Raw genomic sequence first — 12,937 nt, forward strand, 5'->3', positions numbered from 1 at the left:
CATCCAGAAATGACGTTTTAAAGATCCTTAAGTGCTCTCGCGTTTTGCCTGTTTTGTATTTGTCTGCCTTGGAAACATATTTTGAAAAGGAACATATTTTGCTCATGATGACTTGCATTTTTATTTGCTTATCCCAGCTTCCAAATTTATTTTGGCTTTGTTCCCTAGATTACCGATTCATATAAGCAGTATGACTTTGGAAAAGTTGTTCGGCTATTACGAGCATTTTATACCAGAGAACTCTCCAACTTTTATTTCAGCATAATCAAAGATAGGTATGTATGACTGAATATTGAAATACTCAACAAGCACTGCTTGACCGTCTACGCTGCTTGGCGAATGTTGGAAAGCAGAGGCGAGCAAGAGGGGCTGCCCTGTACCATTATTAAGAAGTTGGGTTCTTGAGTCAAGTCTGATTAGGAAGTTTCATCCTGTCACTTACTAGCTTTATGAGCTGAGGCAATTTATCCTATAATCTCAGTTTTTTAATCTGTAAAATGGTGATGATAATACCTGTCTCAGAATGTGGAAATGGAAAGATACAATATAAGTAATGTGCTGAATGCTGTGTTTGACAAAGTAAGTGGCTCAGTAAGTACTAGCTGTGAATATGAGGTAATGAATGTAGTGCTTGTCCTCAGGAGTTTGCTGATCTTGAGGGGCATATTTCTCAGAAGTATTCAGGCAGTTATTAATCTAATGACATTGTATAACATCAGCGATACCCTTTTAGAGGCAGGCTTGGTGCTGTCTTCATGTTTTGCTTCAGAATGCAGGCGACACGGTGTGACTCTTATTTGTGACAGTAACTGAGCCAGTGTGAGGTGTCAGCCCCAGTCTATCAGCACCTCAGGGACCTTCCACTGGGACTGTAACTCCCAGTCCTTCCCTTGACACACTGAGAGGGTCATAGGGGTGGGGAGTCACATTTTAAATACCTTCAACTAGCTTACTAATTTTCCTTTAACACAGTTGTCTAGATTCTAGCTATTATTGATCGGAAAAACAGAATTGGACATAGCGTAGGTATGAGAGTTTTTGAGGACGTGGGCACACTTGGAAGGCATAGAGGATGTTATCAAAAAAGTTGTATGGGGCTTCCCTGGTGGCGCAGTGGTTAAGAATCCGCCTGCCAGTGCAGGGGACATGGGTTCGAGCCCTGGTCCGGGAAGATCCCACATGCCGCAGAGCGGCTAGGCCCTTGAGCCACAAGTACTGAGCCTGCACGTCCGGAGCCTGTGCTCCGCAATGGGAGAGGCCGCGACAGTGAGAGGCCCGCGCACCGATGAAGAGTGGCCCCGGCTCACCGCGACTGGAGAAGGCCCACGCACAGAAATGAATACCCAACACGCACACACACACACTTGTATGATGGAATATTTGATCCTTTAATTAGAGACGTTGGAGCCATAGGCTTAGGCACTGTCAGAATGAACTCAGCCTGAGGCAGATCCCACCTTGGCAGTCATCGTGTACAAAGTGTTGCCAACCGCTCAATAAGTTGTTCTTCAACAGGCTTTATTGTGAAAATGCAGATGATCCCAAACGACGCTCTTGTCAGACTGCATTAGCCGAAATTTTGGATGTAATGGTTCGTTCTTTGGCTCCCATTCTTCCTCACTTGGCTGAAGAGGTATTCCAGTACATACCTTACATTAAAGGTAAGAAATACTTGATTTGTTCTCTGAATGAGAAAGACCTTGGCTGAGGGTGCAGCTTCTCATTTTATTTACTTCACAAAAGAGGCACTTACTCATCTACAGTGACTGTTTTGTGGCCTTTTGCATCTCGATCATATAGTAGTTTCTGCACCTGTGTGTGGAGTAGGATGAATTTCAGCATGGTCTTCATGCCACCTTAAAGTGTTTTCTGAAATGTATTAGCAGCTTGACTATATTGAGAAATCACTTTTTTCTTAAATACCTGTATAAATGTCAGAAATATATTTTAGGCTTTTACTAAAACGAAGTATAGTGCCTGTTAGTGAATATTTTTATAATAGTTTTTTCTGTCTGGTTGTATTAATAAGCTTACAGAAAATTAGAAACTGTAGAATTTTAGAAAGAGGACAAAAGTTACTCATGATCTTACTTATAACCCAGAGACAACTACTGTAATACTGGGATATTTCCTTCTATTTTCTTCTAGGCATCCTTTGAGATCTCACTGTATATATTTATCCTTTGTTTACATTTCCAAATGTTGATATAAATGTTTGGTAAGCATTTAGGATGGCTCCGTGCTAATTGTCATAAATAACAATTCTTATTTTCCATGCATAGTAAATATTTAATGGTTTGAGCTTTATATACAGTTTAAAATATATGTAAATTGGTTAACTTTTTTTTTTTTAAGAACCCAAGAGTGTTTTTCGTACTGGATGGATTAGAACCAGTTCTATCTGGAAGAAGCCCGGACTGGAAGAAGCAATAGAGGGTGCATGTGCGATGAGAGATTCATTTCTTGGAAGCATCCCTGGCAGAAATGCAGCTGAGTATGAGGTTATCATTGTGATCGAGCCTGGACTGCTTTTTGAGATAATGGAAGTAAGCAGCAACTTGTTCCTTTTGAAATGGTGTTCATATCATACAGCTTCATGTGAAATTCAGTTTTAAAAAATCTCAGTGTAAATAATATATTTTTAAAAATTTATAAATTAGGATTTCTGTCTTCTAATCCTAATACTAATCACTGATTCTTTGTTTCCGACTTCTCTGTGCTTCCTTTTTCTTCTCTTATGAAACATGTACCGTTGCTACTTATTTTTTATAGGTTGGGATGGGAAGGTGTAATAAAGTTCTATTTGAAATGTAAGCCCTCAGGGCTAATTAGACAATACGGCAGTTGTATCAGAATACACAAAAATCGGGAGCTTTGAGAATTCTGTCCATCTGGACCAGATTCAAAACAAATCCAAAAAAATATTTTTTATCTTTTTCTCATGAGATCTGAAGAAAATTCATTTGCTCCAGCAAATTATCATGTGATCTCAAAGCATTCATCCTATTTTTTAATTTTCAAAAGGGCCATCAGAAGTTTTTTCTTGGGATTCTTAGGGGTTGATTGTGGGCAGACTGACTTATAGCTTAACATAGACTCAAGATTTTTCTCTAGTTTTAACGTTTGAGAAGAAAATTGGTAGTGGATATGTTTTTTAAAAAAGTTTTACTGGTATCGTAGTTTACTAAAAAATGACTGTCTCATTTGGTTGGAACTTCAATTTAAACTTTTAATAATATAATTAAATTGATTAAGATTTGAGGCTTGAAATAGCTAGTAGGTATAAGATTGTTGATCAGATAACAGAATTTTGGTAAGATGTTCACATTTTAAAATTTACAAGTTGGGAAGCTGATGACTCCATTTTATGAGCCAGGAAACTGAGCCCCATTGAAGCTGTGACCTGGCTGGGGCCACACAGCCTAGTACTGGGCTTTTCCCCTACATGTCACGTTTCCTTTGACTTCATTAGGTCTGAGTAATAAGCTGAAAACAATACAGCTTGTTTGGATCATTTATATTGGAAAAAAAATATTTTGGGATTTTCAAAAATGTGAATGTATTTTCCTTAGGAATTACACTAACTAGCTGTCTGATGGAGTCCTGGATCTGTCAATTACTAACTGTATGAACTTGTTAAAACCAAATTAATCTCTGAATCTCCTGTTTTCTCATGAGCTGATTTTTTTTTTCCTTAAGGAATTTTGTATTGCTTAGCTCACACACTCGTTTTGAAGATGGAAATTACAACAAAAAATGTGAGAGTGCTTATCAGATATCCAGATTGTGTGCTTCAGGAGAGCTCTGTGCATTACTCAGATTGTCACCATTGGTCTACACTGCTAAAAGCAGATCCTTGTTTAGATAGTATCTTAACCCCTCTCCTACTGTAGGAAGCATGATACAGGGAAGAAGTATGCTCTGAGGTGGACAGACCTGGGCTGGAACTGCAGCTGCACTATTTACTGGTCAGGAACGCCTGGCAAGTTAACCTCTCTGAGCAAGCTTCCTCACTTGTAAAATGGGGATAAAAAAACACTGTAGCTGTTTTGTGATCATTACAAATACTGGATGGACATTTAGCCATCTAGCAAAGTGAAGCCTGGCTTACAGTGTACTCTCACTCGATACTATTAATTAGAAGTTTTTAGTTATTACCTTTTATACTAGTAAGAACTGATTTATTTAATAGTATTAGCTCAGGAGGTAATGGTCCCAAAGGGTTCCTCACCAAACACAAGAACTTGCAGCATCTCTTTTTATAACCTGTTTATGGTAACAGCTTAATTTAGATAGATAGTAACTTGCAAATGCTCGTGCCCAGATGCTACAGGCTGAGGAGACTTCCAGCACCTCTCAGCTGAATGAATTAATGATGGCGTCCCAGACAACTTTGCTCTCTCAGGAACCACGAGCAGTAACTGCAGATGTAACTGAGCTTAAAGGGACATTTCTAATCAACCTAGAAGGTAAGGAGGAGCTGAGAGTAACACTGGTATCTGGGGAACTGAATGCTAATTATAGGTCATCTCCAGCTTTGCAGTGTGGACTACTTGTATTCTAAAGGCACATATACACTTGGAATACGGTTTTCTATGGAAGCAGTGTCAACAGTGGCCAGGTTTCAAAACTAGCTCTCAGAGTGCCATACCTGCCGACCTTGGGGACACGGGTAGGGGGAGGAGAGGGAATAAGTCATTGTCACTGCATATGAAGTCAGTCTACCTTACTTCGGTTGGCTTTTGTGCTCCTGTCCTTTGATACCTAGTCCTGCCCAGCCCTGCCACCCTTCCCCACTGTGGAGTCTAAAATTTCTTACGCTCACCCCAAATTAAAGTGTTATGTAGCCACTGTTAATGAAGAATCAAGGAAGAAGTTTTATTGAACTCATTCCCACACTGATATAAGCGTTTTGTAGTTATTTGTTTGACAGGGGATTTGTCAACTTAATTCATTCTCGTTGATGGAAAGGAGGCTGAGTAATGTTGAGAGAAAAACATGCAGATATTTTGGGAAAAGTGATGCTGTCTGTGTTTTTCATAATAGCTTTTAGGTACCAGCAGGAGATGGGAGGCATCAGTTGAAATCTGAGGCCTGGCAGCATTGACCATGTAGTAGATTCTGGCTTAATTTGCTTTTCAAAATGTTAATCTACATTCTCTGTGCAATGACTAGAAAATAATTTACTTTCTTTACTGTACATTACCAGTCTGAGGTCTATTCATTGTGGAGAAGTTTTTGTTTCCTTTTGTCCAAACCAAGAAGTTTCATGTGGGGACACTGCCATTGTCAGTCTAATTTGGCTCTTTTTAAAATTCTTAAACCAGTGTGTAGCTGCAGAGGCAGTGTAATTTATCAGAACTGTACCCAGATGAAGAGCTAGAAGCCCTGCTCTGCCTGAGTAGATACAGAACTCAGTGACCTGTGGAAAAATCAGTCTCTCAGGGTCTCAGATTCCTCATCTCTCCCTAGTCAGTCAGTCAGGTTGTATGAGTGAGTCCACTGTATTGGCTGTTGATGTACAAATGTGCAAATGAAGCGGTATTTTCCAAGGCAGGAAGGAGGAAGCTTTGAAAAAGGAGCACCTGCCAACCAATTAAAAAATAAAGAGTTGTACAAGTGCAGTGCCCTATCAGAAATACTCTTCACGTGTTTTTCTTTCATAGGTGGTGATATTCGTGAAGAGTCTTCATATAAAGTACTTGTCGTGCCAACTACCAAGGAAAAATGCCCTCGCTGTTGGAAGTACACTGCTGAGTCATCAGACACACTCTGTCCGCGATGCGCAGAAGTTGTGAGAGGGAAGTGATACCTCGCTGTGTGTTGAGGGCTTTCTGAGCAAGAACTTCCTGACGGGACTGCCTGGGGGTTTAGGTGGACTGTTCACAGCACTGGAAAGAAATCCAAGATTTAGGTAATGAGTGGAAGAGTAAATGGTAGAGGATGAGTGTCAGAGTTAAGAGCTACACGTTTTTTCTGTAACTAAATAAAAAATCGTGTATATATACACATGGAAAAATATATACCTATGCAGATGGATCCATAATGGACTTCCTCAGAACACAGACACTGAAAATGCTTGCCTACTAATGTGGCTCAGCAGAAAATGTTTTATATTTTATCAATCAGTCTTCTTGACTCAGTATTTAAGTTCTATAATGTCTAAAAATAAAGGCATCTGGGAAACTACTGACTGATGGTGGTGCAGAAGTTGTGAAATCCAGTAAAAACCTGTGGTTTTGAAGGGGATGGCAGAGGGGTGTCTCACTTAAGAGACGACAAGAGGAATTTCACTCCGCCTTCACAGCACGCACCGACCTTTTCAGAATAGCTAGTTGTGGGGTTGCCTCAGAAGCGAAGACATCACCAAGTTTGTTATTCTCCTGTAAGAGCGGAAAGTACCTTAATACTTATATTTATAAATGTTAGGGAAACAAACAACATGAAAGCTGAAAATTTATTTCACTAATAATACACGTAAAAGTTCACTACAATGAACAGACACAGAAAATAGCAGTATATACAGAATTTGACTACTTACAATACATTACAGTAGATAATAGGGCATTTTATAAACAGTTCAGTACTGGATTAAAATCTTTCCAAGGATGGTTAATTCTGTTTAGCAGAAATAAATATAGCAAATCCATTCCTGTCAGGGTGAGAGAGGGCTTTCACTGTTGCTATTGAGTACTTTAAAAATATTTGTCTCTTATAAGTGAAATGAACCACAGCAACTGCTAAGTGAACTTACTGTTCCATGTATGCTTAGTGTTATTAAATCTGAGTTTTCTGTGATTTTAAACTGTAATCAATTTCTTTTTTAAAGAAAGCAATTTAAATTGAACAGTGTTTACTTTGACCTTAGTTTAATATTTATAACAAAGGTGAAACACTTTTCTCCATACCTCATTTTTCTTTTTGCAAAAGCATGAACCATTTAGAAGCTTGGTGTGCTATATTCCTCTTCATTTGCATTTATCCTGTCTCTTCTAGTTCTACATCTAAATACAACCTGTAATGTAGAATTTATGATTATTTGAACACTTGTGTTTTCCTTTGCATTATACAACAGAATTTAACAAGGTACAAAATGCCTATTTAACGTTCATGAGGAAAGGTGTATTGGGGGGTGGCGGTGGGAGTAGATCTAAGAAAACACTACTCGCTGGTTATCGGTTTCCCACCAATAACTGCAGTATATGCAACATACCTGTTTCAGAAACCGTCCATTCTGTATAGTTATTTGTGGCTCTTCATGGTTACACAATGCATACACAGGTATTTATTTTCCTTTCCTCTATCAGATTTATTTTAAAAGCCCTTAATGAAGTAGTAAAATATTTAACTGCTTTTTTTAACCATACAGCTGAGAATTCAATTTTAAAATTCTTTGAATGGCAAAGTTTAGGATTACAAATCTAACTAGAGACTCAACGATTTGTTAGGGTTCTAGGAGCCATATTTCAGCTGATTAATATTCTCAACAATCCCCAAATTTGATTACATGTCCTACTAGAATAAGTTCAGCCAGTTTTATTATCTAAAATGCTTATTAGATACCCTCTCCCCCAAAAGTGATAATGGAATCAGTGACTGATTTATTAATCTTTAAAAATGCCTGTAATTCCAAGTTTCTTTGACCAGCGTCCAAGGTTCATAACTACTTTCAGAGTTTAGAAAAGTCACAGAAAGAACTAATCTTTCAGAATACACACAAGTGACTATATAGAGCTAGACACGTTTACGAGAAATCATATAAATGTGTCTGGATGGGGCAGCAGAGATCCCAGCAGAGGCTGAGAGGCTAGACCAGCCCGAGGTCATTTTCAGTGTTTCTATTGCAGCGTGTGCTTCAATCAGACATACAAGACCCTCACCCCACGTCCTCAAGACATCTGAAAAATTAATCTTTCAAGATTTTATCGACAAATGAAACAGTAATTGTTAAGTAAATTTTAGACAGTTCTTACTTGGATGTGATCTCTTAGTTAAAAAGAATTTACATTGGGATATCCTCACACATCAGACTTTTCCTCTATGTTCCTGATATAACGCCTCAAATTTGTACAATTGCGAGAGTTGGCTTCTTCCTAAGGAAGTGAAGAACAAACTTCTGTATCACAACGAGTTGCTATGAATAACAGCTGTGATCCAGGACATGTCAGTACTCGCACTGTATGGCTACATTCCAAAGATTTACCATAATAAATACTTGGTGTTATTTGTACAGCTCAAAGCACTTTTTACAGTTTTGGATAATTTGGTTTTAATCAACAAATGATTATTCAGCACTTGGGACTGCTCTAGGCACTATAGGGTACAAAATTAGTTGTATTTATCCTCTCAAGCCATTGTGAGGTAGGTTCACTAAAGCTGTAGTATCATCACTAAGCGTTTTCTGTATTGTTCCTAAGAACAGGTAACATTACCAAATCCCAGAAGCAGACATCTCAAAACACTCGTAGGAAAAATAAAGTTGGACCTTAGATTTTTAGCATCTTTGCCCCTTTTTTTTTTTTTTTTTTTTTTTTTTTTTTTTTTTTTTTTTTTTTTTTTGCTGTACGCGGGCCTCTCACTGCTGTGGCCTCTCCCGTTGCGGAGCACAGGCTCCGGACACACAGGCTCCGCGGCCATGGCTCGCGGGCCCAGCCGCTGCGCGGCATGTGGGATCTTCCGGGATAGGGGCACGAACCCGTGTCCCCTGCATCGGCAGGCGGACTCTCAACCACTGCGCCACCAGGGAAGCCCTGCCCCTTTTTTTTTTAAACGTTAAGTTTTACAAGATAATACATTTTTACAATTACCTGATGTGGATACAGCTTTGAATCTTGGCAAAAAGCAAATCTTAACTTGCATTTTAATTCGTTTTGCTGTGTTGCTTGCATCTTCGATTCTGTTTTGGCAAGTACAGCAGGTTAGGGTTCTATTTAGTGTCCATTCTGATGAATGTAGGATCTTGAACCCGTTATTCCTCCACAGGCAGGGTACTCCTCCTCTGATGGCAACAGCATAACCTCTGGGAAAGGAACCTGTCAGCATCCAGAGCTCCAGGGGGCAGTGCCCCAGTACGGGACTAAGCATGATAACAAAAGCATTTTCCCAACATTTATTAAAAAGGAAGTGGTGTATTTCTCTCATTTAACTGATGGGGACTATACATGAACACGTTTAAATTTAATTACAATAAGGTTTTGAGTACGAAATATAGAATGTTTTAATAAGAACATGATCTGTAAATTATAACCAATTTTAAATAGCAAAGTTTAACAATAAAGCTACGTAAGTGCTTGAATTAAAAATAAACAGTAAAACACCTGCAAGAGGAATTAATAGTATAATTGATACTTGTTCACATTTTATCATCAGTATTAACCAAAGGAGGGGAATTTAGCCAAGACTGCACTTTTTAAAAGTAATAATGTATTTTTATTTATTTTACAAAAGGAAAAAAACCATATCCCCTCCATAAAATTCCAGATCTTACTGTGTAAAATAACCATGCACTAATTCATATTATAGTCACACAATTTTAGGCTGTTTACAGTAGATAAGTGTCATAAAGGAGGAATAGCTATGGCTTCCACAGCTTCAGTGAGGTGTAAGGCTAAACTGTACTGCCCGTGGTTTTCTGGTAAAAGCTCAATTACTTTATTTACTAGTTTAGCTGTTGTTGCAATTGGCACTTCTGTGTTTTGAAGATCCTGGGGGTTCTGCAAATGGGACACAAAAATAACCCGTCAATTACATACAACTGAATCATCTTACTTGAACTTAAGTGTCAGCCAGAGAGTAATTTCCCAATAAAAATGCTTTTCTTCAGAACTAAGTAGATTAAACTTAAATTTTTCCTCTATTGAAAATGCATATAAGAAAACATCCAGTGCCCTGCCGACGCCTCTCACTGCCGGCACTTACCATGGCCTTCAGCCAGGTGCACAGCATCGGGGGCAGCCTGGCGAGTAGCTCCAGCCCCTCTCTCGTCTGCGTGCGCAGCACCGCGTGCGCCAGCCGCTGCCCTATCAGCACCAGCAGCTGGGAGGCCAGGACCTCTTTGTCCTGAACCTGGAGGATGGCCTGTGGAGATGAACGTGAACAAACAGATGCAAAAGCTAACAGCTGTACTTACTTTAGGAAAGGCACCACCGGGCCTAGTTCGGTGCCTAGGAGAGGCTACTTCATTTTTGAGGTATGGCCATTTGTACAACCAAAATTAAGCCCGATTCAAACAGCATTTAAAACCCAGGGCTTCCCTGGTGGCACAGTGGTTAAGAGTCCGCCTGCCGATGCAGGGGACATGGGTTCGTGCCCCGGTCTGGGAAGATCCCACATGCCGCGGAGTGGCTGGGCCCGTGAGCCATGGCCGCTGAGCCTGCGTGTCCGGAGCCTGTGCTCCGCAACGGGAGAGGCCACAACAGTGAGAGGCCCGCGTACCGGAAAAAACAAAAACAAAAACAAAAAACCCAAATTTCTTTTCATCACCTGACTTTCCTTCTCTTATCTCCTAATTTTTCAGTTCAGCATGACTACAGGAGTCATTTTCAAGCTTTAGGCAAAAGAAGGGATTATATTAAATCATGTCGTGATTGCTTAAACCCCCTGATGGCTTCTGAATACACTTCAGACAACTGCGGGCTATGAGACCTCCTGTGACCTGGTCCCTGACCTCAGACCTCGGCAGGCCAGCTCGTCCCCGCCTCAGGGCCTTTGTACTTGGTGTTCTTTCTGCCTCTAGCGATGCTCCCCCGGTTTTCTGAGTGGCTGGGCTGCTTCTTAGCCTTGGGGGCTCAGCTCTCATGTCACCTCTGACCACCCTATTATACTTCTGTTTATTCACATGGTCTTGTTAATTTTCTTCACAGCATTTACCACTCAGTGCAGAATTGAGCGTGCTTCTCTGCTCCTACAAGTGGACTGTGGATTCTGAGGAAGGCACCCTGTCTGTTTTGTTTATGGCTGTGTCTCTCTGCATAAAACAGGCCCGGCCTACGGCGGGAGTTTCACTAAACATGGACCAGAAACAGGAATCTGATTCGTTTTTTATTTTAATTCTCTCCACGTTTTGTGCCTAGAAGTTCTAACAAAAGAAGGAAAAGCAAAAAGCTTTACTGGCGACTTTACTGATTCTTTACTCCAGCTCTCAATTTTAAAACTTGAGCCCAAACGACACTGGCCGGGTGCTGATTACCTCTTCTCCTAGGTGGTCAGCTCCATAGCTGTACAGTTCCCCCACGTAATGCCGCCTCACGACATCTTCACTAACTTGAAGGTGATGGGCCAGATCCAGGGCCAGCACTGGCCAATCTTGGTCTTTCCCAAAAAGAGTGGTCAGTGCCTCTTCTGAGGAGTCTTTGTCCTTCGTGGCTGCATGTCGGGCCTGGACGGCTGCACTGACGACTTTCAATAAGAACTGGAAGATGGGGAAAGAAGGATAGCAACATCTTGTTAGTATGTTTCATTGAAAAATATGCAAATCCAAGTAAGCGCTGACTTTCCTGTCAGTTACTGTAGCTTTTCCATTAAAACAGTTATCAAAAAAAGACACATAATTTAAAGGGAAGTTAACTCTCAAGAATACCTTAGAGGTGGTCATCCCAATAACTGTAATTACCTGCTGTCGTAGAGAAATAAAATTTGCATCCATTTCCCCACTAGGTAATAACTGAATTGAAGTTAGGTCTTTGAAAAATGCGTTTTTCCCCTAAAGAGAAAGAAGAGACCAAGAAAACTGATGAGTATGAACTGTTATTAAGGTGAAAAAAAAGATTTAAAAACGCAGTCATTTAATCAAGAATACCTCTTTGATTTTTTTTGTCTTTGAACAATAACACTGAATTCTATTCATGTAATTTTTATAACTATTCTCTAGCGTGCGGTAGGCAGCCTTTAGGGTGGGCCACGGCGGTCCCCTCCTCCTGGTACCCGTGCCTTGTGTAATCCCATTCCTCTGAGGGCGTGCTGGTGACTCACTGCTAGTGAACAGAATCAGGCAGAGATGAGGCAGGTCACTTGCAGGATCAGGTAACAGAAGGGCTGTGCCTTCTGCCTTAGGAGCTCATAATCACTCACTTGCTCGGAGGGCTGCTGTGCCGTGAGCTGCCCTACGGAGTCACGCATGTGGCAAGGAACTGAATCCTGCTGGTAGTTGTGTAAGCCTGGAAGTGGATCCCCAATCCCCCCACCCCGGTGGAGCCCTGAGGTGAGACTGCAGCCCTGGCTGACACCCCAGCTGCAGACCCGCAAGAGACCTGGGGCCAGAGCCACCTAAACAAGACTCACAAACATGCTACTCATTTGCTGTTTTCAGCCACTAAGTTTGGGGATCATTTGTTGTGCAATAATCGATAACTAATACATAGTATATACTCTGCATCCTCTTAAAAACACTTGTTGAACTGTTTAAAAACATTTGTTTCAGAGAACAGATCTGTTTCCGAAGAGCCAAAAAGGAATATCAGAAAACAGGATTTCAGAAGTCCCCAGGAAGGACATGTAATACAGAGCAAAGAGCTGGAAGACCCAGGCTCTAGTCCCAGGCCCACCCCTTCCAAACAGGTCACCTTGGACAAATGACCCCACCATCCTGGGCTGCTGTTTTGTCAGGTCATGCCAGATATCACCTAAGGTACTTTCTAGACCTGATCTATGACTGCAGGTCAGCGGGTGTGACCGCCAAGTAGGGTGAAGCCACCCATCCTTTAGTGGTGAGAGATGCCAGACTTCCAAGGGCAACCCACCGCATTTGGACATCACCGTTTGAAAGTTTTCCCATACACTCACCCACAGTCTGTTACTCTACAGTTTCTACCTGGAGGTCTTAGATATAAGGGTCTATTCTACACCAGAGCCTTCGGATTGGGAATATGTGTGCACATTTACTATTTACTACGTTCCAGACACAAAGTACTTCATGTTGAGTATGTCATTTAACCCTCCT

General features: G+C 40.8%; 2 protein-coding genes across 2 annotated transcripts in view; one reads left to right on the forward strand and one right to left on the reverse strand.

Annotated features, from left to right (window-relative positions):
* Positions 1-6,189, forward strand: part of IARS2 (isoleucyl-tRNA synthetase 2, mitochondrial) — a 77,016-nt gene extending 70,827 nt beyond the window's left edge. The window contains exons 19-23 of the mRNA XM_081254467.1: positions 169-275; positions 1,516-1,661; positions 2,356-2,546; positions 4,325-4,469; positions 5,667-6,189. Of these exons, the coding sequence (XP_081110593.1) occupies positions 169-275; positions 1,516-1,661; positions 2,356-2,546; positions 4,325-4,469; positions 5,667-5,809 (732 nt within the window). The 3' untranslated portion in view covers positions 5,810-6,189. The remainder of the gene's footprint in view (positions 1-168; positions 276-1,515; positions 1,662-2,355; positions 2,547-4,324; positions 4,470-5,666) is intronic.
* Positions 6,190-6,439: 250 nt separating this feature from the next.
* Positions 6,440-12,937, reverse strand: part of RAB3GAP2 (RAB3 GTPase activating non-catalytic protein subunit 2) — a 94,441-nt gene continuing 87,943 nt past the window's right edge. Inside the window, exons 32-36 of the mRNA XM_081254454.1 lie at positions 11,612-11,701; positions 11,189-11,410; positions 9,919-10,077; positions 8,808-9,713; positions 6,440-8,093 (exon numbers count right to left, since the gene is read on the reverse strand). Of these exons, the coding sequence (XP_081110580.1) occupies positions 9,558-9,713; positions 9,919-10,077; positions 11,189-11,410; positions 11,612-11,701 (627 nt within the window). The 3' untranslated portion in view covers positions 6,440-8,093; positions 8,808-9,557. The remainder of the gene's footprint in view (positions 8,094-8,807; positions 9,714-9,918; positions 10,078-11,188; positions 11,411-11,611; positions 11,702-12,937) is intronic.

The sequence above is a fragment of the Mesoplodon bidens genome (genome assembly GCF_964165515.1).
Source record: "Mesoplodon bidens genome assembly, chromosome: 2".
NCBI lineage: Eukaryota > Metazoa > Chordata > Mammalia > Artiodactyla > Ziphiidae > Mesoplodon > Mesoplodon bidens.